This window comes from Garra rufa, chromosome 7 (assembly GCF_049309525.1).
Source record: "Garra rufa chromosome 7, GarRuf1.0, whole genome shotgun sequence".
NCBI classification, from domain to species: Eukaryota; Metazoa; Chordata; class Actinopteri; order Cypriniformes; family Cyprinidae; genus Garra; species Garra rufa.
Window position 1 is genome coordinate 19759459 of NC_133367.1, and position 24756 is coordinate 19784214.

At 34.4% G+C, this 24756-nt stretch overlaps 3 protein-coding genes across 3 annotated transcripts in view; 2 read left to right on the forward strand and 1 right to left on the reverse strand.

The window, feature by feature from the left end:
* The first annotated feature begins 104 nt into the window (after positions 1 to 104).
* Positions 105 to 8978, forward strand: sgsh (N-sulfoglucosamine sulfohydrolase (sulfamidase)). The gene is made up of 7 exons (XM_073844653.1): positions 105 to 274; positions 442 to 602; positions 681 to 786; positions 3633 to 3964; positions 4042 to 4123; positions 4206 to 4409; positions 8284 to 8978. Exons 1-7 carry the CDS (start codon positions 184 to 186, stop codon positions 8841 to 8843), a joined length of 1536 nt encoding a protein of 511 aa, XP_073700754.1. The 5' UTR covers positions 105 to 183; the 3' UTR covers positions 8844 to 8978.
* Positions 8979 to 9563: 585 nt separating this feature from the next.
* Positions 9564 to 12442, forward strand: npb (neuropeptide B). Its single transcript, XM_073843949.1, has 2 exons — positions 9564 to 9869; positions 11004 to 12442. The coding sequence occupies exons 1-2, from the start codon at positions 9600 to 9602 to the stop codon at positions 11130 to 11132; spliced, it is 399 nt and encodes a 132-aa protein (XP_073700050.1). The 5' UTR covers positions 9564 to 9599; the 3' UTR covers positions 11133 to 12442.
* gnav1 (guanine nucleotide binding protein (G protein) alpha v1) overlaps positions 12220 to 24756 on the reverse strand; it is a 61060-nt gene continuing 48523 nt past the window's right edge. Inside the window, exons 8-9 of the mRNA XM_073843948.1 lie at positions 20265 to 20352; positions 12220 to 13164 (exon numbers count right to left, since the gene is read on the reverse strand). Coding sequence (XP_073700049.1) covers positions 12974 to 13164; positions 20265 to 20352 — 279 coding nt within the window. The 3' untranslated portion in view covers positions 12220 to 12973. The remainder of the gene's footprint in view (positions 13165 to 20264; positions 20353 to 24756) is intronic.

Here is a 24756-nt window from a genome sequence, read left to right on the forward strand (position 1 = left end):
TTGACAGACTAAACAACAGCCCGTCTGTGGCGTCAGCGGCGACGCGATTGGCTGAGGCTTCGCGTCAGCTGATCGCGGTCATGTGATAGATTCACATGGCGGAAGTTTGTCTAGCTGAGTGTAAACAAAGTACAGACTTTTCCATTCGCTTTAGTAATATTTCCAAAGTCAAATGACACTAGAATGTCGTTTCTGTTTGCGTGGACTTTGTTGTGTCTTCTTTTAGTTCGTTGTGATGTAGGAGAATCCAGAAGAAATGTGCTTCTCATCATTGGTGTGTATCAAAACAATAATTTGTTTTTGTTACTATTATGTCTGTGTTGTCGTAATGTTGTTTTTACTTTGCTTTGATGTTTGGTATATTGTATTTGTGCTGTTTTGATGTTTGTGTTGTAATTATGTTGTATTCACATTGTATTAATGTTGTGTTGTACAACACAGCTGATGATGGTGGGTTCGAAACTGATGTCTACAACAACACTGTGGTCCAGACCCCTCATCTCCGAGCTCTTTCTGAGCGCAGTGTGATCTTCAAGAACGCCTTCACCTCAGTCAGCAGTTGCTCACCAAGTCGTTCCACCATCCTGACTGGACTACCACAGGTAACCAGTAGTTAAAAGTCTCTATTTTAGCCCTAACCGTTGGATTAACTTGCATTGAACTTTCTTTCTTATCAACAGCACCAGAATGGGATGTACGGCCTCCATCAGGGAGTTCATCACTTTAACTCATTTGATGGAGTGCAGAGCCTTCCTCTTCTCCTGAAACAAGCCGATGTTCACACAGGTATGATGAAGCTGTATACAGTGTTTCTTGCGACACATCATCAATCGGCCATATTGGTGGCACTGAACGTAAACAATACCACTGAACTGAACGAAACTTGCATATTTTACTAATTGTTGCTGCTGAAAATAGTCAACTGTTGGCCTGTACTAATCTGTCAGACCAGGGAAAACATTTGAAGTACTATAGCCTCCAAAAGTTATAACAAATCAAGGAGAAGAGTCAAAAAACTAAGGAACAAAAGACGTTTGTGGTTGGCCAAACTAAACCAAGATTTCCAGGGCAAGAATCTTGACAAAACTCAATATCTTAAAGGAGTAGTTCACTTTCAGAACAAAAATTTACAGATAATGCACTCACCCCCTTGTCATCCAAGATGTTCATGTCTTTCTTTCTTCAGTCATAAAAGATGTTTTTTGAGGAAAACATTTCAGGATTTCTCTCCATATAATGGACGTCTATGGTGCCCCCGAGTTTGAACTTCCAAAATGCAGTTTAAATGCAGCTTCAAAGGGCTCTAAATGATCCCAGCCAAGGAAGAAAGGTCTTATCTAGCAAAACAATTGGTTATTATCTAAAAACATATATATTTAACTGATATACTTTTTAATCACAAACGCTCGTCTTGCCGAGCTAGACAAGATGAGCATTTGATGTTAAAACGTATATAATAATTTTTTATTTTTTTTTAGAAAATAACCCATCATTTTGCCAGATAAGACTCTTTTTTTTTTTCCTCGGCTGTGATCGTTTAGAGCCCTTTGAAGCTGCATTTTGGAAGTTCAAACTCAGGGGCACCATAGAAGTCCATTATATGGAGAGAAATCCTGAAATGTTTTACTCAAAAAACATAATTTCCTTACGACTGCAGAAAGAAAGACATGAACGTCTTGGATGAGGTGAGGAGGTGAGTACATTATCTGTATATTTTTGTTCTGAAAGTGAACTACTCCTTTAATTAATACTGCTCATATGTATCTTTACCTTTAGTTTGTCAAAATATTGCACCCTTTCCTTCAAGTCCTTTTGGTCACTGTTCTATGCAATTGTTTTGATAGAGGAAAACAAGATACAATTCTAATTTTAACACTAAATCTTCTTCAGACATTGCTCTTTCGATAAAATAAGTATCGGATGTACACAAAGTAACCAACATTTAATTTCCAACCACTGAAAATGGGTAACCTTCAACATCTCTGGGACTGAACAATGTAGGGCCTAGAAAATGAGGATTCCAAAAGAAAGGATTGTTAACAACTAGAACCTAAAATAATGTTGCGATATTCTTAAAATCTTAAAACTTCTTGAGTTATAGGCATGCAAACTTTAGAAAAAGAATATTTATGGCACTTAGACAGTTATGTTCAATGCAGTCGTCTGGACAGAAGGAAACAAGTTACATCTCAAGTTTTAACATTATTTGTTCTTCAGACATTCCTCTTTACAACAAAAGAAGTATCATATTTTTTTTTTAAACTGACCCACATTTGTTTTGTTTTTTTGGCGTTTTCCATTTTTTCTTAATAGGCCAGTAGAGATATGACAGGAAGTGAGTGGGAGAGAGAGGGGGGATAAGATTGGGAAAGGTCCACGAGGTGGGATTCGAACTCGGGACACCCAAAGCAGAACTGCGCCATATGTCGGCGCACTGCCCACAAGGATGTTGGCGGCAAACACATTTGGTTTTTCACCTTTGACAATGTGTATATTTTAACGATTTACTCCTGGAGCCATATTAAAATTCCAACATCTCTGGAACCTTAAAAATAAAGATGCCAAAAGGAAAGTGTGTTAAGACCCAATATCTCAAAGGGCATTAAGATATCTCTAATACTCTGAGTTGCAGACATGCAAACTTTGGAGAGAAAACTTGAAAAGTGCCGTTTCCCCATTTTTGGATGGTCACCACTGGCACGTAATGCGACAAAGATTGCTAAAGTCAACAGATTTTACTAACAGACCTACCAATCTCTGTGTAAAAATAAGATAATGACACTGGAATCTTTCTTAAGTCATTTGACACCCCTGTAAACTGCCATTTTTACCCCCCTCTACAAAATAGTGAATTACTCCGTAAATATTCATCCATGACATTAAATATTTTGACTTTCATCACTATACATGTCTATCTTTCTTCAGAAAAAAGACCTCTGGTTGAGCTGACACAAAATGACCCTACAGCTTTTTTTTTTTTTTTTTTTACTTCTTTCTGTTTTAAATCCATTTATTATTACTAGTAACCAACTAAAATTTTATTTTTCTACAAACAGTGCTGGGGAAAAGTTACTTTTACAAGTAATGCATTACAATATTGAGTTACTTCCTAAAAAAAAGCAACTAATTACGTTAGTTACTTTTGCGTTACTTTTTAAATCTGGACAGGACTTGCTTGTTTAAAAGCAAATGTATAAAAAGTTCCATTTTTGGCAACTGTAAAAGCCCTTTCACACTAAAAGCCTCAGGCTGAAGGAAAAATTATTTCACGTCTGTACAGTAGACCACAGAAGAAAAAAGTTCAGTAACTGGGGGGAAAAAGTAACTGCATTACTTATTTGGAAAAGTAACTCAGATATTTTTTTAAATGAAAAAGTAATGAATTACTTTACTAGTTACTTGAAAAAAGTAATCTGATTACGTAGCTCAAGTTACTTGTAATGCATTACCCCCCAACACTGTCTACGAATTTAACATTTTTATACAAATTTTGAGCACCTTTTAATATGTTTGAAAACCCAGTATAGAGAGAAAACCAGCTTATGACTTGTTACTAAACATTCGAAACATAAGTGAGTAAGAACATTGTGGAATTTTACAGAATTCATGATGGCTTTTTTTTTTTTGTTAAGGTATCATTGGGAAAAAACATGTTGGTCCGGGCCCTGTATACCCGTTTGATTTCGCCTACACGGAAGAGACCAATTCCGTTTTGCAGGTGGGTCGGAATATCACCAAGATCAAGCTCCTTGTCCGGAAGTTCTTCAAGAGCTTGAAAGCAGAGAGGAGTGAGATGGATGACGAACGTCCGTTCTTCCTCTACGTGGCTTTCCATGATCCTCACCGCTGTGGCCATTCCCAGCCTCAGTATGGAATGTTCTGTGAAAAGTTTGGGAATGGAGAGAGCGGAATGGGGAGAATTCCTGATTGGGAGCCTAAGTATTACTCTCCAGACAAGGTCAAGGTGAGCCATGCCTTTTGAAAATTTTCAAAAGTCATTAGGCAAAGTTCCTAACCATCAGTATTTTTAAATCCGACTAGGTTCCGTACTTTATTCCGGACACTCCTGCAGCGAGGGCGGATATAGCGGCTCAATACACAACGGTCAGCCGGCTGGACCAAGGTTATACATTTTATACCATTCACAGAAATAACTCAAAATTCACTTCTATAGATCTTCACAAATTTTCGTTTTGATTTTGAAGGTGTTGGCCTGGTTCTTCAAGAACTAAAGGATGCAGGTTTTGAAAATGACACTCTGGTGATCTACAGCTCGGATAACGGAATTCCGTTTCCCAACGGTCGCACTAACCTGTACGGCTCAGGTGTGAAGGAACCCATGCTGGTCTCCTCACCTGAACACCGGCAGCGTTGGGGACAGGTTAGCCAGGCTTACGTCAGTCTGCTGGGTAAGAGCCAATCAACAGTTTGATTAAATGATGTCAGTAACATGAGTAAATAGCACAGTCTTATGGGTTTGAGTTGTGCTGTAACTGCTTTTAACCACTAGGTGGTGCTGTACGCCTACTGTATGCTTAATATGTTTAAGAAAACACTTCAGCCTCATGCACTTGTCTCTGAGGCCAGAGTACAGAAATACTCTTAACTGAGTGGCAGATTTCTTTAAGAATACATCTGTGCAACAATTATTTATATCGGAAGTAATTCGTACTACACTTTTTTTGCAAATAGCCAGTTATTTGTGTTACTCTAAAACACAAGATTTCACTCCTGTTCCTTGTGAAGCTCATTTATGTATTTTAGACCAAATGAGACCAACTTCCTCCTCAGCTACAAATTTTGGTTAATGTAAAACATTTTGTACAACACTTTCTTTTTTGGTAAAATAATAAAATGCACAGTATTTGTGCTTGCTGCTGTTTTTAAGACTGGATAATAGTATAACTATCTTTCTACCCGATGACAGATAGTTTTCAAAGTAGTGTACGTGTACGACAATTACCTTTTCTACAAATAGCAGTTTTTTTCTTTAGATTTTGAGAAAGTTTCACTATTACAACTTTTTGAGTCTAGATAATCGTACAGCTAACCTTTCTACAGAAAGACATTGTTTCCAACATAATGCATGCGTATGACAGTTTGTTTTTTCACGAATGGCATGTTTTGAACCAATTTAGAAAAATTGCATCTATTACACTTTTTTTGCAACTGTTTCTATTTCGAGTCTAGATAATAGTACAGATATATTTCTACCGTACGACAAACGTAGCATATTCGTATGGCGATTTTCTATGAATAGCAATTTTTCCGTGCAAATATTTCTGTATTTACTAACAAATTTTTATGAATTACAAGTTGTTCGTATGAGATTATGAAATGGCGTCCCCCATTATTGTGCTAAATTCTGTGTTTAACGACACATTTTTATATGTACTTAAATTATTGCCAGTGTAACATTTAATATTTGTACGAACTGAAAGTTGTTCGTAGAGTACAAAAAAGGCATCCCTCATTATTCCACCTTTTCGCAATTGATTCTGTTTAAGGCCACATCTCTTTATTTACTGACATATTATTGCAATGTAAAGGCATTTTTCTTACAAATCGCAAGTTGTTCCTACAATATTATCAAATGGCGTCCCTCATTATTGTATATTTTCGTGCTAGATTCTGTGTCTAAGGACAATATAAAAAAATGGCATTTCTCACTACTTCTCACACTAGATTCTGTGTTTGAGTTCACATTTTTATATTTACTCAAATTATTACCAATGCAACATCTTGCATTTGTACAAATCGCAAGATGTTCGTACAATATTAAAAATGGTGTCCCGCACTATTGCACTTGATCCTGTGCTTAAAGGCACAATATCTACGTTTTTGCTGCTAGAGGGCGCATATTAAAAACATGATGAAACAAAGGCGTATTTTGATGAAACGCAGTGGTTGAGTGTGGAATCATGGGAGTTGTTGTCTTCATCCCCACAGCCGATGCTTTTTTTAGGACACAGTTTATTTACTGGCAGATTGTTACCAATGCAAAAAAATTCTTTCTATTTTTACAAATCGCAAGTTCGTACAATATTAGGAAATCATGTCCCTCATTACTGTGCATTTTCGTGCTGGATTCTGTATTTAAAGGGATAGTTCACCCAAAAATGAAAATTTTAATGTTTATCTGCTTACCCCCAGGGCATCCAAGATGTAGGTGACTTTGTTTCTTCAGTAGAATACAAACAAAGATTTTTAACTCAAACTGCTGCAGTCTCTCAGTCATATAATGGCAGTCAATGGGACCCACGGCTTTGAGAGTCAAAAAAACCCACAATTGTCGTACCCACAATCTCTCTGCACTGTATAAACAATTAAAGTTGGACGTTGTGGTGAAAAAAAATGATATAAATACTGTTTCGTTTCTTGCACAGACTGATTGTTGCATGTGTTAAGACCTCAATGTATCGTCACGAGCCGCAGAGTTTAATTTGGTTTTGTTTATGTTTTTTTGACTCTCAAAGCCATGGGTCCCATTGACTGCCATTTTATGACTGACAGACTGCACCGGTTTGAGTTAAAAATCTTTGTTTGTGTTCCACTGAAGAAACAAAGTCATCTACATCTTGGATAAGCAGATAAACGTCAAATTTTCATTTTTGGGTGAATTATCCCTTTAAGGTCACAATTTTATATTTCCTTAAATTATTGCCAATGTAACATCTTATATTTGAATGAATCGCAAGTTGTTCATATGATATAAAAAAATGGCGTTTTTCACTATTGCACAATTTTCTCACTAGATTCTGCATTTAAGGTCACATTTTTATATTTACTTAAATTATTGGCAGTGTTTGTACGATATTAAAAAATTGCATCTCTCACTATTGCACCTTTTCAGACTTGATTCTGTGCTTAAGGCCATATCTTTCTAATTACTGGCAGATTATTACTAATGTAACAAAAAAGGTCTATTTTTACAAATCGCAAGTTGTTCGTATGATATTAAAAATTAGAATCACTCATTATTGCACATTTTCGCACTTGATGCTATGTTTAAGGACATAACTTTCTGTTTACTGACAGATTTTTGCTAATGTAACCTAATTTTTTTTCTATTTGTTTGAATCACAAATTGTTTGTACAATATTTAAAAAAATGCATCCCTCTCTATTGCACCTTTTCGGACTTGATTCAGTGTTGAAGGCCATATCTTTCTATTTACTGAGAGATTATTGCCAAATGTAATAACTTTTATTCTATTTTTCAAAAAGCAAAAAATGCTTTTCTGACTTAGATTTTTTTGTCTTTTTTCCAGACAAAATATCAAAAGATTTTTAAATCAAGAAGGATTTTCTAGATGAGTAAACCAAAAAAAGAAAGAAAAAGAAAAAATCTTGTTTTAGAAAAAAACAAGTCAAAATTAAGTGTGTTTTTGCTTGAAACAAGAAAAATAATCTTGTTTTCTGTTTGAGATTTTTCTTACCCCAATATTTCTGTATTTACTAACAAATTTTAATGAAGTTGTTTGTACAAGATTATGAAATGGTTTCCCCTATTATTGTGCTAAATTCTGTGTATAACAACACATTTTTATATTTACTTAAATTTCACCTTTCACCTTCCACCTTTTTTTTTTGTTTAAAGCGACATCTCTTTATTTACTGACGTATTATTGCAATGTAACGGCATTTTTCTTACAAATCGCAAGTTGTTCATACGATATTGTGAAATGGCATCCCTCATTATTGTATATTTTCATGCTAGATTCTGTTTGAGTTCACATTTTTATATTTACGTACATTATTACCAGTGTAACATTTTATATTTGTACAAATCGCAAATTGTTCGTAGTACAATATTAAAAAATTGCACCCCTTACTATTGCACCTTTTAGCACTAGATTGTGTTTAAAGTCACGTTTTTGTTCACTTTTTACAGGTTGTGAGTCAATTGTATGACAACACTGCAAAAATGCTTTTCTTATCTAGATTTGTTGTCTAAAAATATCAAAAAATTCTTAAATCAAGAAGGATTTTCTAGACAAGTAAAATTTTTCAAATTTTCAGAAAAATCAAGTCAAAATTAAATGTTTTTGCTTGAAACAAGCAAAATAATCTGCCAATGGGGTAAGAAAAATAATATTGTTTTCTGTTTGAAATACGATTTTTTTTCGTATTATTTTGCTTGTTCTAAGCAAAAACTCAAGAAAATCATTTTTACTCGTCTAGAATTTGTAGACATTTTGGCTGAACACAAGACGAAAATCTAAGTAAGAAAAGCATTTTTTTGCAGTCCATGTAAAACAGCATCTCTCACTTTTTTCCTCAGACATCACTCCCACCATCCTGGACTGGTTTTCTTTGCCATATCCACAATACAGTCTCTCAGGGCCTCGACCGGTTGAGTTGACGGGTCGGTCTCTTCTCCCGGCCCTGATCTCAGAACCACCCTGGGTCACCGTCTACGCTAGTCAGAGTCTCCACGAGGTCACCATGTTCTACCCGATGCGCTCCATCCATCAGGGCCAGTACCGGCTCCTACACAACATGCATTACCGCATGCCCTTCCCCATAGACCAGGACTTCTACGTGTCCCCAACCTTCCAGGATCTGTTAAACCGGACCCAGTCGGGCCAGCCCACAGGCTGGTTCAAGACTCTAAACGAGTATTATTACCGGGAGAGGTGGGAGCTGTTTGACATCCATTCGGATCCGACGGAGAGGCGGAACCTAGCTGGGGATCCGGCCTACGCCCCGGTTCTGGAGAGCCTGAGGGATCAGCTGCTGAAGTGGCAATGGCAAACGGAGGATCCGTGGGTGTGCGAGCCGGATGCTGTTCTGGAGACCAAACTGGAACCGCAGTGCAGACCACTGTATAATGGACTATGAGTGCCTAAAATTTAAAAGACAACTGTTTATATAATGTTTTTATGCTTCAGGTTCACTGTTTATATGGTTTAATATGAGATAAGTTTGTGTAGTTTTTATATTGAAAGCGTTAATAAATATTTAAAATAAAGTAAACATTATTACATCTCTTTTCTTTATATTATGTATGAAAATAGTTGGTCCTGTTTGATTAAAGCCGTTTTCTCTCTTATTTAAATTATTTAGAAATCTGTCAATGTGGATAAACCGTGTCACCTTTATCCAAATGCGTAATTACAGAGAAATCAATAAGTCAATATTTTAAATCACTTATTAATGAGACTTAATTTTCAGGTGCTACGCATTTAGATTTCCCTTTCGTCTATTTTACACCAATTAATTAAAAAAACAAATACTTGTTTCTCCGGTTTAATGCGTGTGTGCGTCTTTACGCACGGGGTTTTCGCCTTTTCTAATTTGCGCTGTGACGCCAGAAAGACGTTTATTGATCGATATAGACAGGTTCGGTGACAGAGAAACAATATTAACCCGTCACACATCACATCCACCTGACGTTAAAGGCTCCCCAGCCGTCTCCAAACGCGCAAAGACGAGCAAATCAATCCTATTGGCCGGAAATATGAATCATCTAGTGGGGAATGACGAACGAGATCACGACTCCGAGGGGTCTATATAAACTCCAGATGTGGAGAACATCAATCCAAAAGCTTACGAGGCATCATCGATCACAACACACGCGTTTGGGTCCAGTGCGCAATGGAGAGGTCCGTCAGATCCGTGCTGGTGTTTGTGGCTGTTTCCATCCTCATCTCCAGCCATCCTACAGACGCCTGGTACAAGCAGTCCACCGGGCCGAGCTACTATTCCGTCGGGAGAGCCTCGGGTTTGCTGTCCGGGATCCGGAGGTCGCCGTATGTGCGCAGATCTGAGACAGAATCAGCGCTGGACAGCAGCGAGACCCCCGGCGTCTCCAACAGCGTGATGCCCGACTTCAACAGCAGACAAACTCCAGTCCTTAAAAATATGGTAAAATTATTAAATTTGATGGAAAATAGTTTTTTATATGCTATATATATATATATATATATATATATATATATAATTTTATTTATTCAAATAAAATAAAGTTTCATGATTTATTTTTATATAACTTTTTACATAACTTATTACTAACGTGACAAATTTACAGTCTAATGAAAAGCATACTTGATGTGTATTCAAATATGAAGATATTTAGTCATATTCAGAACATTTCCGAACATATTAATTACATCAATTTATCTATATTCAAATGTTCTATGTGTTTGAATGTAAAATAAAATATATTAACAGGCCTATAAAAGAAAAAAAAAGTCTTTAACATTTCCTTCTAAAACCGTCTTACAAATGAGAATTTTAAAACATTAAAACCCACATAATTGTATGGTTTGGTTGCTTTCAACAGCCTTCGAAATCCTGAAATGACTTGATAACTATAGAAGGGGCAAAAATGTTCATCAAAAATATTTGATTTTATACTTTTTTTTTTTTTTTTTTACTGAAAAACAGGACCAATTCAAGCACAGAAACTCACATTCAAGAGTTTTACATTAAAACTTGATCTGAGAGTCAGATTTAATAAATATGTTAAATATGTGACCCTGGACCACAAAACCAGCCACAATCTGAAAGCTGAATAAATAAGTTTTCCATTGATGTGTGGTTTGTTAGAATATGACCATTTGGTCGAGATACAACTATTTGAAAATCAGGAATCTGAGGGTGCAAAAAAAAAAAAAAAAAAATCTAAATATTGAGAAAATCGCCTTTAAAGTTGTCCAAATTAAGTTCTTAGCCATGCATATTAGCCTACTAATCAAAAATTAAGTTGTAATATATTTACGGTAGGAAATTTACACAATATCTTCATGGAACATGATCTTTGCATAATATACTATTGACGAAAAATCGATAATTTTGACCCAAACAATGTATTTTTGGCCATTGCTACAAAAATACTCGTGCTACTTAAGACTGGTTTTGTGGTCCAGGGTCACATATGATAATTTTCTTCATTTTGGAAGAAAAACAAATCCTTCAGAACAGACGTAAACGTCAATTCAGGCATGATTGAGAACCATAACTTCCATTAAGGTGTACCGTGCCGTTTTTTCTCCTCAGGCAATCTGCGTAAAGGACATTTCTCCAAACCTACAGAGCTGCGAGCTGGTTCAGGACGGTTCGAGCACGTTTCGGTGCAAAGCAGACGTGTTTCTCTCGCTCGACTCGCTGGACTGCTTCACCTCCTGAGCGGAACCCGTCTCTCTCTCCCTCCCGAACGTCTCTTCCATTTCAGGAGTATTTACAGCCAAGGCAGTGAGGCGCGCTGTTGACATTGAATGTTTACTTGATTTACACCAGGGATGTTCAGCGCTGCTCCTGAAGATAGGCTTTCCTGCAAAGTTGACTTCTGTACAAATAATAATCACGTTCATTATGATTGGTATTATAAATCCATCCGCCATTTCGCAGCAGCGAAAAGTGTGAATGTGCGAGACATTCGATTTATTAGCCGCTAAGGAGTAACTATCGGAACGAGAATCCTTTTTTTAAAAGTTAAGTAAACAGTAAAACTATTTGTTTGTAATTATGACACAGTGTTTAAAAATAAGGCAGATATACCAATTGTACCATAACGCTAAAAACAATCGCAAGCCGCGCACATTCAAGTCACAAAATGGCCGCTGCTGCTGAAAATTATTTGGATGCGGTTTTGTGACTTTAAAGTCACCATAGTTTTACTACAAATTCAAGCCATGGTCACTATGGTTAAACCACAGTAACTCTAAATTAACCACTGTAAACTATAGTTTAACCATGGTATTTGTAGTAAAACAATGGTTATACAAATTTACACTTACACTTTTACTACAATAAAACCACGGTTCATTTCCGTAAGAGGTGTACAGTAAAGAGATTGAGATTAAAGACATTAGTTGAAATGCCAAAAGTGAAGTCAAACCAAATTCAAGTCACTTCCAGTGTGAACACACTTCGTTCCAGCTACATTTTGCAGGACAAGAGATCTCGGAGAGCAGTTTTGAGCACCCCTGGTTCACACAATGTGAAGTTCGCTGCTTTAAATTTATAAATCAAACATACGAAAACCACAGAAACAAAATGAAGAGGTATTTTCTGTTCGGTCTGTTTTCCTTCGCACCCACCTGTCTTCTGTACCAACTTCCAGATGTATTAAATGTTCATAAAAAGAGTTGGCTGTTATGAGCAAAAACTTTCAAAGATGTTTTCTTTATTTTATTAAACTTGACAGATATACCGTTCATTGTGTATGTTTGTGTTGTGACATCATTGTGTGCGAAATCAGCACGAAAGAAAATATCAAAAAACGTTAGTTTTTATTCACAGTGGGTTTTTGCATTTACAAAAGTAATTCAAATGCTAAAAGTGGTGTAACATAGCATTTAAATAGCAAAAATACAGTTTATAACAACCTAATCTCAATGAATAAATGGGTATTTACAAAAGGTACGATTATGCTTCATATAGATATGTATGTGCGTTTAGCTCACCTTGGTACAATAAAACCATTTCAGATTGAATCTCCAAGACTCAACATCTATAAAAGTGCTGGGTGACGAGTCAAAAGCAAAAGATGATTCAAACAACCTCAAAAACAACATATTGGACCCTAACAGGGTGTTCATCTGAACAAAGTGTTGAACAAAGATTTACACAGTGGAACATTTTTTTTTTTATAAGTGATGATTAACCATGGTAATGTACACACAGGAAGTGGGGGATGTCAGGTTGAAAATTATAGAATGCTTGGATGAGCAACGTCAACCAGAACAGCATAATTTACTCATTAAATCAATATTATACACTCCCACAGTGTAATATATGAATCAGATGAGGTGATAATTGCATTTGATTAGATATTACGTCATTTTGTTAGTTTGTGTTTAAGTAAAAATGATACAAACCAGCATTTATTCGGTTATTGCTTCATGAAAAGTGTGCAGTCGCTCCATTCTGATTAATATCAGAGCGTCATATATAATAAATACCATCAGCTCATTCGTGAGTCTTTTATTGAGGCTTTATCCGTGAGTTTTTAAAGGAGGAAGCTCTCAGAGCAGAGACACGGCCTCCAGGTTTTCCTTGATGATGGTGTCCATGACGACCTGGAAAACTACCTGAACGTTGGAGGTGTCTGTGGCTGTGGTAAAGTGATGGTAGATGAGTTTGCTAGGCATCATGTTGAGAGACACAAACATTGCGGCGATGAACCGGGCGGCAGCGTCCACGTCACAGTCAGCTCCTGTGTATAAAAGATGTTTGATCAAAATCTATATTTTAAAATGTAATTTACTCTGTGATGCAAAGCTGAATTTTCAGCATCATCACTATAATAAAGGAACATTTAAGCTATAAATCAGCCATTTCGAAACATACATCACCATGAATCCAGTTCAATATCCACTGTTACAAAAACATGATGAATTATGCATTAAGAGGAAACCCTGTACATCCGAGACAAGACAGACTAGGCGAAGTGAAAGCAATTGAGCTTTTGCCCATAAAAATAAAAGAGAACCAAAAAAACCGAAGTGAGAGTCTATGAATATCTGACGAGATCTGCTCCGAATGGCAGAATTGATGAATGGGATCAATTTCTAAACCTTCAATGCTAAATTGACATTTGCATGATGCATGCATTTCTTCTTCTGACTGAATTAACTGGTGGAATGTAGTCGTGAAACGGTTTTATTGCAATCTTCGATCTGAGGGGGGATTAAGTTTGTCATATACAAGTGTCAGGGAGGAGGGAGGAGGAGGGGAAAGCTAAGACAATGTCATGCGAGAAATTTCCGGCCTCGTCCGTCTTGACCTTTTCTCCCTGAGGTAAAAACTACGGGATCCATTCCAGCTGATTAGACGGCCAAACTACAAACTCAAGCCGACACGGTGGAATCAGACTTAATGGAAGTACAGTGGTTCGGGATGAGAAAGAAAGAAAGAAAGAAAGAAAGAAAGAAAGAAAGAAAGAAAGAAAGAAAGAAAGAAAGAAAGAAAGAAAGAAAGAAAGAGCAAGACTGACTACACACAACCAAAAAAAAAAAAGAAAACAAATGAAAAAAGACAAAACAAAAATTAATAAAGAGAACAAACAAACAAAAAAAGACAAACAAATTAATAAAGAGAACAAACAAAAAGAATAAAAACAAACAAATGAAAAAAGACAAAACAAAAAAATGAATAAAGGACAGAACAAACAAAAAAGAATACAACAAACAAATGAAAAGAGACAAAACAAAAATAAATAAAGAGGAAAAAAAAGAATAAAAATGAAAAAACGAAAAAAGACAAAACAGAAAATGAATAAAGGACAGAACAAACAAAAAGAATAAAAACAAACATAAAAAAGACAAAATAAAAAGACAGAACAAAAAAAAAAGAATAAAACAAGTGAAAAAGAGACAAAACAAAAATGAATAAACAGAACAAACAAACGAAAAGAATAAAAACAAACAAAAAGAGATTAAAATAATGAATAAAGAGAACAAACAAAACAAAAACAAATAAACAGAGGGGAAAAAACTGGGAAAAGACAAACACAAGAATGGAAAAAACACAGCAGAAAGAAAGAAAGAAAGAAAGAAAGAAAGAAAGAAAGAAAGAAAGAAAGAAAGAAAGAAAGAAAGAAAGAAAGAAAGAGCAAGACTGACTACACACAACAACGTGAAACGGTTTTATTGTAATCTTCGATCTGAAGGGGGATTAAGTTTGTCAGAGAAAAGAAAGAGCAAGACTGACTACACACAACCAAAAAAAGAAATAAGAAAACAAATGAAAAAAAAGACAAAAAAATGAATGAGAACAAACAAACAAAAAAAAGACAAACAAATTAATAAAGAGAACAAACAAAAAGAATAAAAACAAACAAATGAAGAGAGACAAAACAAAAAAACGAATAAAGGACAGAACAAACAAAAAAGAATACAACAAACAAATGAAAAAAAGAGACAAAAAAAGAATAAAAATGAAAAAACGAAAAAAGACAAAACAGAAAATGAATAAAGGACAGAACAAACAAAAAAGAATAAAAACAAACATAAAAGACAAAACAAAAAATAAAAGGACAGAACAAACAAAAAAGAATAAAACAAACAAGCGAAAAAGAGACAAAACAAAAATGAATAAACAGAACAAACAAACAAAAATAATAAAAACAAACAAAAAGAGATTAAAAAAATGAATAAAGAGAACAAACAAAACAAAAACAAATAAACAGAGGGGAAAAAAACTGGGAAAAAACAAACAGCAGAAAGAAAGAAAGAAAGAAAGAAAGAAAGAAAGAAAGAAAGAAAGAAAGAAAGAGAACAAAAAAGAATAAAACAAACAAGTGAAAAAGAGACAAAACAAAAATGAATAAACAGAACAAACAAACAAAAATAATAAAAACAAACAAAAAGATTTAAAAAATGAATAAAGAGAACAAACAAAACAAAAACAAATAAATAAAGGAAAAAAAAATTGGGAAAAGACAAACACAAGAATGGAAAAAACAAACAGCAGAAAGAAAGAAAGAAAGAAAGAAAGAAAGAAAGAAAGAAAGAAAGAAAGAAAGAAAGAAAGAAAGAAAGAGCAAGACTGACTACACACAACCAAAAAAAAAAAGAAATAAGAAATCAAATGAAAAAAATACAAAACAAAAATGAATAAAGAGAACAAACAAAACAAAATAGAGGAAAAAACAAAAAAACTGGGAAAAGACAAACACAAGAATGGAAAAAATATACAGCAGAAAGAAAGAAAGAAAGAAAGAAAGAAAGAAAGAAAGAAAGAAAGAAAGAAAGAAAGAAAGAAAGAAAGACTACAAACAACCAAAGCAAAGAAATAGCATATTCATGAATGAAACGAATGAGAGGGAAGAGAATAGAGAATGAAAAAAGCAAATGAACAATAATAATTTAAAATAACCAAAAAGATATGGAGAACTGACAGAAGGAAAACAAACACGTGACTAAAAGAAAAAAAAAACAACTAAAAAAATTAAACAAACAAGAAAGAATAAATTGTAAAACAAAAATGAACAAACTAAACAGAAAGGGTGGAAAAATTAAACAACAGAAAGAAGTGAAAAAAGAGAAAAAACAAAGAAATCAACAAACAAAAATGAATAAAGGACAGAGCAAACAACCAAAAAATAAAAATGGAAAAAAAGAACGGAACAAACAAATACATTAAAGAAGAAAACAAACAAATGAATGAAGGAATGAATGAAAAAAGAGAAAATGAATAAAAGACAGAACAAACAAACAAGAATAATGAAAAAAGAAAAAAACAAACAGAACAATAAAACTAATAAAAAAGAAAAACAAATGAATGAAAAAAGAAAAAACAAACAGAACAATTAAACAAATAAAAAAGAAAACAGGTCCAAACAAACAAAAAAGAATAAAACAAACTAATGAAAAGATAAAACAAAAATTATTAAACAGAACAAACAAACAAAAAAGAATAAAAACAAACAAATAAAAAAGACTAAACAAAAAATGAATAAAGGACAGAACAAACAAAAAAAGAATAAAAACAAACAAACAAATAAATAGAAGAAAAACAAAAACAAAAAATTAACAATGAAAAAGAATGAACAAATACGAATAAAATATAGAACAAAAAAAAACAAGCAAACAAAAGGAACATACAAATGAAAGACAGAACTAAGAAAATAAAGACAACTAACATAAAAAGAACAGATAATTAGAAGAAACAACCGACTAAAAAAGAATGAACAAACATAATGAAAGAATATTTTGGGGAAAAAAACTGAACAAAAGAAAATTAAACAAACAAAACAAGAACAAAGGAATGGAATAAAGAACAAACAAATAAATCAAAAGAATAAATGAATGAAAGAAAAAAGAACAACTAAAATGACTTGAACCAAACAAAAGTCTAAAAGAATGAGAACAAAAACAAATGCAAAATGTTTTTTTTCCATTCTCTTTCATTCTCCATTCTCTCTGTTCTTTTGTTTGTTTGTTTTTGGTCCGTGTACTTTTTCGTTCATTCATTATTCAATTTCGGAATGAAAGATGAAATTTAAAAAAGGGTGCAGCTTGGTTTTTTGTTTAAAAGAAAAAAAGCAGAAATGGCTGTATTTTGTTTTCCAAATGTATTGTTGTCATCAAATAATAATAATAGAAAATTGGACGCATTTCCGATCGTTTTTTAATTTGTAAAATTTATTTGTACATTTATTGTATTTCATTTGACTGATCATATCTTTACCCGGAAGTAAATTACACCGTCGAGCGGGTATCAATTATTATTGTCTAGTATCACTAAAAATGCTACTAAGATCCATATTACTATCACACGAGCCAATGGCAATTAAATGCACGGATGCATAGTCAGATAATGAATGAAATACAACTGTTCACGAACAGAAGATTGTGACTCATGCTGCATACGCAATGACAATTATGCCTACTGTAAATATAGATATACAACTACGATTAGAGTTGTTTGCATAAAATGCACCGTGAACATTCACACGTTTGCCTAGCTGTGATAGTCTACAATTTATCTCCATTAATACTATTTTCTCAATTCTGCGCATATATTTTCATTTACCTTACATCAATTGCTCGATCATTATCATCACATATTTTACATTTGTAACTGTAGGTACCACAAACAATTTAATATAGCTAAGTTTGTGCATTTTTACAGGTAGTAAAATACTGTGTGTGCTGCTTATAAACACCAGAGAGATAATGATTCATGAAAAAGATGGTCTTTACTCATCTCACTTGCACAAAATAAATGCAGTAATAGAAAGTACAGAAACGCACAAAATACACTGAAATACACTGGGAATTATATGCATTTAAAAATTTGGTGGGGTTGAAGTTATCCCCCCGGATCTTCTGCATCCACTCAGCCTGTACGCATGCAGCATCAACGGGGAATGCGACGAAACTGTACAAAAATGCACACAACGATGAAGTGCTGAGTCTCCTCTCTTGAATCCTAAAAACAGTCAATGTGAAAAATATCTCTGTGGTAATGGAACTCGGTCGCTGTTGTCTCTCGCTCTCGCTGTCAGATCACCGGAAGTTTTCACCTGAAGTACTGGCCCATACCGCGGGTTGGATTTTTTTTTCAACCCGCGGGTCCCGCAATTATGAAATTCTATTTGAACGCATTCGTTTACTTGGACTGAAAGGTTTACAGGTTCACTGGTTTAAGGAAGTTCTGATCATAAAAATCGGCTCCTTTTTATTTGTAAGGTATTGTTTTCGTTATTATGTACTTTTTAAAATGACTTCGGTGCGGGAGACGCAGCGGGCGCACACGCATCAGGCGCAATAACCAAATACATTTCAAAGCAAGCCGGTGCCACAGTCCTGACTGCATCATTGCTGTCTTTATTGTGTGTTTTTAGCGAATATTTACATTAATTCACATATGACTGGATGTGGTTGACTGTCATGATTTTGGCTAATGCAGGAAAATGCGCATCAGAGGAGATTTAAATACGCATAGCACCAGGCCTGCAGAGCTGAATGTGCGCTCGCGCAACACAGTCTCACTCCCAAGTCGTCACATATTGACGTTTGGCCTTTGGCGTCGCATTTTGACGCACAGGGTACCCCTTCAGCGTCATTTTTGGACGTGCAGGGTCCTCACTACTTTAAATAAGAAACCCTTGGCGTCAATAAGCTGACGCGAAAGGCACTGTGAATTTTATCGTCATGATTAAATGATCTATTGGGTAATAATATTGCCATTATTGCATATTGGGGTGTGATTTTTCAATGCAAACAGTCACAACAGACACATTTACGAGCACGTAACCCAACCCCTGCCCCTAAACCTAACCACTTGTCAATAAAACACAGTTTCATGGAGGTCATGTCTTCTTCTCGGAGGCTGACCCGTTTGGCCCTTTAAACAACATGTAATAAATCTGATCCATGATTTTGTCGTCACAGAGATATTTTTTCACATTGAGTGTTTTTAGGATTCAAGAGAGGAGACTCAGCACTTCATCGTTGTGTGCATTTTTGTACCGTTTCTTCGCATTCCCCGTTGACGCTGCATGCGTACAGGCTGAGTGGATGCAGAAGATCCGGGGGGATGATTTCAACAAAATTTTTAAATGCATATAATTCCCAGTGTATTTCAGTGTATTTTGTGCGTTTCTGTACTTTCTATTACTGCATTTATTTTGTGCAAGTGAGATGAGTAAAGAAAGACCATCTTTTTCATGAATCATTATCTCTCTGGTGTTTATAAGCAGCACACACAGTATTTTACTACCTGTAAAAATGCACAAACTTAGCTATATTAAATTGTTTGTGGTACCTACAGTTACAAATGTAAAATATGTGATGATAATATTGATCGAGCAATTGATGTAAGGTAAATGAAAATATATGAGCAGAATTGAGAAAATAGTATTAATGGAGATAAATTGTAGCCTATCACAGCTAGGCAAACGTGTGAAATTCACGGTGCATTTTATGCAAACAACTCTAATCGTAGTTGTATATCTATATTTACAGTAGGCATAATTGTCATTGCGTATGCAGCATGAGTCACAATCTTCTGTTCGTGAACAGTTGTATTTCATTCATTATCTGACTATGCATCCGTGCATTTAATTGCCATTGGCTCGTGTGATAGTAATATGGATCTTAGTAGCATTTTTAGTGATACTAGACAATAATAATTGATACCCGCTCGACGGTGTAATTTACTTCCGGGTAAAGATATGATCAGTCAAATGAAATACAATAAATGTACAAATAAATATTACAAATTAAAAAACGATCGGAAATGCGTCCAATTTTCTATTACTATTATTTGATGACAAAAATACATTTGGAAAACAAAATACAGCCATTTCTGCTTTTTCTCTTTTAAACAAAAAACCAAGCTGCACCCTTTTTTAAATTTCATCTTTCATTCCGAAATTGAATAATGAATGAACGAAAAAGTACACGGACCGTTTTTCAGTTGTTTTCTCCATTTTTATCGTTTGTTTTTCCTTTAGATTTTATTTGCTTGTTCTTTCTTTTATTCCTTTGTTCTAGTGTTTCAGTCTCTTTTGTTTTTCTTTTGCCAGCTTATTTGTTTGATTCCCTTTTGTTCGTTTTCTTTTTGAAAGTACAAAAGAAAACCAGCAAACAAAAATAAATCAAAGAAAGGGAACATAAATAAAGAAAGAAAGAATACATTTGGGAGCAGTAGAAGAGAAATGCTTGCTAACTTTGTGCTTTAATAAAGGACATGAACAAACAAATAAAACTTTGCAAGCGGCTGAAATAAATAACACACTTTCTTTCAAGAGTCTGCGGTGAAAAGCAAGCACGACTCATGTGTAATCATAGATCCGTCTCTCACCTCTGAACTGGGGAAGGTAATGCCGCAGATGACGCCCGGAGTGGAGAATCTTCTCTTGGAAAAGATCAATCTTGTTCATGAATAATATCTGCAAAACAAGATGAGACACTTACACGCTGGATTGAGACGGACGAAACCCATCAATCAGTCGCTCTCTAAAATCAATCATTTTTTACAAGAATTGATTAGTCCAATACAACAGCTATAGAACGTCTTCAAGAAGAAAGTTGTGTGTGCTTATAATCACAGACTTCACAAAATGAGATTATTAAACAGTTCAGCCTAAAATTAACATTTGCTGAAGATGTACTCACCCTCAGGCCATCCAAGATGCAGATTAGTTTGTTTCTTCATCAGATTTGGAGAAATGTTGCATTATCATCACTTGCTTACCAATGAAGTGAATGGGTGCCGTCGGAATGAGAGTCCAAACTGTTCAGAATCCAAAAACTCACTTCACAAGATGTTAATTGATGGACTGGAGTAGTGTGGATTATTGTGATGTTTTAATGACTCTGTCATTCTGACGGCACCCATTCACTACAATGCATCCATCGGTGAACAAGTGACGCAATTCTAAATTTCTCCAAATCTTAATGAAGAAACAAACATCTTGGAAAAGAAAAACACTAGAACAAAGGAATAAAAGAAAGAACAAGCAAATAAAAGCAAAAGAGAAACAAACGACTAAAAGAAAACAACTGAAAAATCAAACAAAAGAACAGAGAGAATGGAGAATGAAAAAGAATGAACGAAAACAGAAATTGAACAAACAAAGGAAAACAAACAAAATAGAATGAAAAACTGGCAAAAAAAAACAAGAGAATGAAACAAAAACAAACACTAGAACAAAGGAATAAAACAACAAACTAATTAAAGTAAATGGAGAATGAACAAAAACAAGAAAGAATGAACAAACACAAGCCAACAAAAAGGACAAACAAACGAAAGACTGGACTAAGAAAAGAAAGAAAAAAGAAACAACTAAAAAAGAATGAAGAAATTCTGAAACTGAAAAAAATGAACAAACAAAGGAGAATGAACAAAATAGAATGAAACAAACTGGCAAAAGAAAATGAACAAAAGAGAATTAAACAAATAAGCTGTCAAAAGAAAAAACTGAAAAAGAAACACTAGAATAAAGGAATAAAAGAAAGAACAAGCAAATAAAAGCAAAAGAGAAACAAACGACTAAAAGAAAACAACTGAAAAATCAAACAAAAGAACAGAGAGAATGGAGAATGAAAAAGAATGAACGAAAACAGAAACTGAACAAACGAAAGAAAACAAACAAAATAGAATGAAAAACTGGCAAAAAAACAAGAGAATGAAACGAAAACAAACACTAGAACAAAGGAATAAAAGAAACTAATTATAGTAAATGGAGAATGAAAGAATGAACAAAAAAAACTGAACAAATGAAAGAAAACAAACAAAATAGAATGAAAAACTGGCAAAAAACAAAAGAATGAAATGAAAACAAACACTAGAACAAAGGAATAAAAGAAACTAATTAAAGTAAATAGAGAATGAAAGAATGAACAAAAACAAGAAAGAATGAACAAACAAGAGCAAACAAAAAGGACAAACAAATGAAAGACTGGACTAAGAAAAGAAAGAACAAAAAAGAAACGACTAAAAAAGAATGAAGAAATTCTGAAACTGAAAAAAAATGAACAAACAAAGGAGAACAAACAAAATAGAATGAAAAACTGGCAAAAAAACAAGAGAACGAAACAAACACTAGAACAAAGGAATAAAAGAACAAACTATTTAAAGTAAATGGAGAATGAAAGAATGAACAAAAACAAGAAAGAATGAGCAGACAAAAAGGACAAACAAATGAAAGACTGGACTAAGAAAAGAAAGACAACTAACAAAATAAGAACATAATTAGAAGGGAAAAAACTACAAAAATAATGAAGAAACAAATGAAAGAATACATTGGAAAAAGAAAATGAACAAAAGAGAATGAAACAAACTGGCAAAACGAAAAAACGAAAGACAACGGGGAAAAAAACTAGAACAAAGGAATAAAAGAAAGAACAAATGAACAAACAAAAATGAAAGACTAACTAAGAAAAGAAATTCTCTAATTGTCATTCTGACGGCACCCATTCACTACAATGGATCAGTTGGTGAACAAGTGACGCAATTCTAAATTTCTCCAAATCTTAATGAAGAAACAAACTCACCTACATCTTGGATGACCTGAGAGTGAGTATATTTTCAGCAAATGTTTATTTTTGGCCGACAAAAAGAGAGAAAACCGCAGAGTTCGGCTCAGTATAACGGCTTAATTAACGACTTAGTCCAGTGATGATTTCGCCCAGCGTTTCAAAACAACACAGTATGACTAAAACGCATCTTTAACAAGGGCAGTTAGCGCACCTCATTACACGGAAAGAGGTTTACGGAGGGCGTACGATAAATAGACAGACAACAAGCGGACCGCCGTCACCCACGGGGACAAGCTAAATTATGCCTGCTAGTTTAATTACTAAACGACACGGGCAATTATAACAAAGTCTGGGCTAAATGATGTCGTGGGCTGTAATTACGAGGGAAGATGGTAAATCTGGAGGCGAGGTTACCAAAGCAGGCTACGGTAATCGGTGGAATCATTGAGGAAGTTCAGATGAATGAAACCACAAATAGTGGCGTCTAAATGAGGGACAGACTCTTTCATCAGGTGAACGCAAAACCGTGAGTCGCAAAACTGAGTTTATAATGAGATGGCGGTCTAGAACTTGAGAAGAACTCACTGACACTGGTCAAACCAGGTCATGTCAATGTAAAAAGACTTCGGTAAAGTGGGTTGTTTAAGAGCCAAACTGTAGTGAGAGCTAGCCTATTATTAGAGGATAGAGGGGAGGGGCTAAAATGAAAGGACTTAATAGTCAGAACTGCCTAATATAAACTTGCAGGTTTGACTTTTCCCCTCAGAATTGAGATATAAAAATCACAATTGCAAGGAATAAAGTAGGAATTACAAGATAAAAACAATTCTGACTCTGGGTTTGTATCTCACAATTCTGACTTTTTTTCTCAGAATTGTGATATAAACTCGCAATTATAACTTTTTTTTACAGAATTGCATGATATAAACTCAAAATTGCAAGGAAAAGTCAGAATTGCAAGATAAAAACAATTCTAACTTTATCTTCCTCACAAATGCGAGTTTGCGTCTCACAAATCTGACTTTTTTTCTCAGAATTGGGATTAAACTCGCAATTTTAACTTTTTTCACAAAATTGCGTGATATAAACTCGCTATTGCGAGTTATAATCTCAGAATTGCGATATGAACTTGCAGTTATGACTTTTTTCCTCAGAAGTGCATGATATAAACTCACAATTGCGAAAAATAAAGTCAGAATTGCATGATATAAACTCACTTTTTTTGCCTCGCAAATGCGTTTGTATCTCGCAATTCTGACTTTTTTCTCGCAAATGTTAATAAAAACTTAATAAAGAACAAACTCACAATTGCCAGTTATAAAGTCAGAATTGCGAGATAAAAACTCACATTTACAAGAAATGCAGTCAGAATTGCAAGATAAAAACGCAAATTTCTCAAATGACTTTCTCACAATTATGACGTTTATGTAGAATTGTGAGATAAGTTATAAAGTCAGAATTGCAAGAGAAAAAGGTCAGAGGTTTCCTCGCAAATGCAAGTTTGCATCTCACAATTCTGCCTTTTTTCTTAAAATTGCATAATATAAACTCACAATTCATACTTTTTCCCCTGCAAATGCGAGTTTGTATCTCGCAATTCTAACTTTTTTCTTACATTTCTGACTTTCCTCGCAAATGTGAGTTTGTATCTTGCAATTCTGACTTTTTCTTACAATTCTGACTTGAAGTTGCGAGATACAACCTCAATTGTGAGTTATGAAGTCAGAATTGCAAAAGATAAATTCATAATTCTAACTTTTTTTTCTCAGAATTGCATATAAACAATTGCGAGAAATAAAGTAAGAATTGCAAGATAAAAAAAAAATCCACAATTCTGACTTTTTTCCTCACAAATGCTAGTTTGTATCTCTCAATTCCGACTTGTAAAATTCGGACCTTTTTCTCGCAATTCTTCGGACTTTTTTCTCAGAATTGAGATATAAACTTGCAATTGTGAGTTATAAAGTCAGAATTGCAAGAGAAAAACTCACAATTCTGACTTTTTTCGCAGAACTGCATAATATAAACTCGCAATTGTGAGTTATAAAGTCAGAATTTGCAATATAAACTCGTAATTCTGACGTTTTCTCAAAATTGCATGATATAAACTCACAATTGCGAGAAATAAATTCAGAATTGCAAGATTAAAGAAAAACAATTTTTGTTGACTTTTTTTCCTTGCAAATGCTAGTTTATCTCACAATTCTGACTTTCTTCTCAGAATTGAGATGTAAACTCACAAAAGTCATAAAGTCAGAATTGCTAGAAAAAAAAGTCAGAATTGCTAGAAAAAAAGTCAGAATCAGAATCCC

Coding starts and splice junctions, on each gene's coding strand:
- sgsh (XM_073844653.1), top strand. CDS start 184: ATGTCGTTTCTGTTTGCGTGGACTTTGTTGTGTCTTCTTTTAGTTCGT. Junction 275..441: donor AAATGTGCTTCTCATCATTG/GTGTGTATCAAA, acceptor TGTACAACACAG/CTGATGATGGTGGGTTCGAA. Junction 3,965..4,041: donor ACTCTCCAGACAAGGTCAAG/GTGAGCCATGCC, acceptor AAATCCGACTAG/GTTCCGTACTTTATTCCGGA.
- npb (XM_073843949.1), top strand. CDS start 9,600: ATGGAGAGGTCCGTCAGATCCGTGCTGGTGTTTGTGGCTGTTTCCATC. Junction 9,870..11,003: donor CTCCAGTCCTTAAAAATATG/GTAAAATTATTA, acceptor TTTTCTCCTCAG/GCAATCTGCGTAAAGGACAT.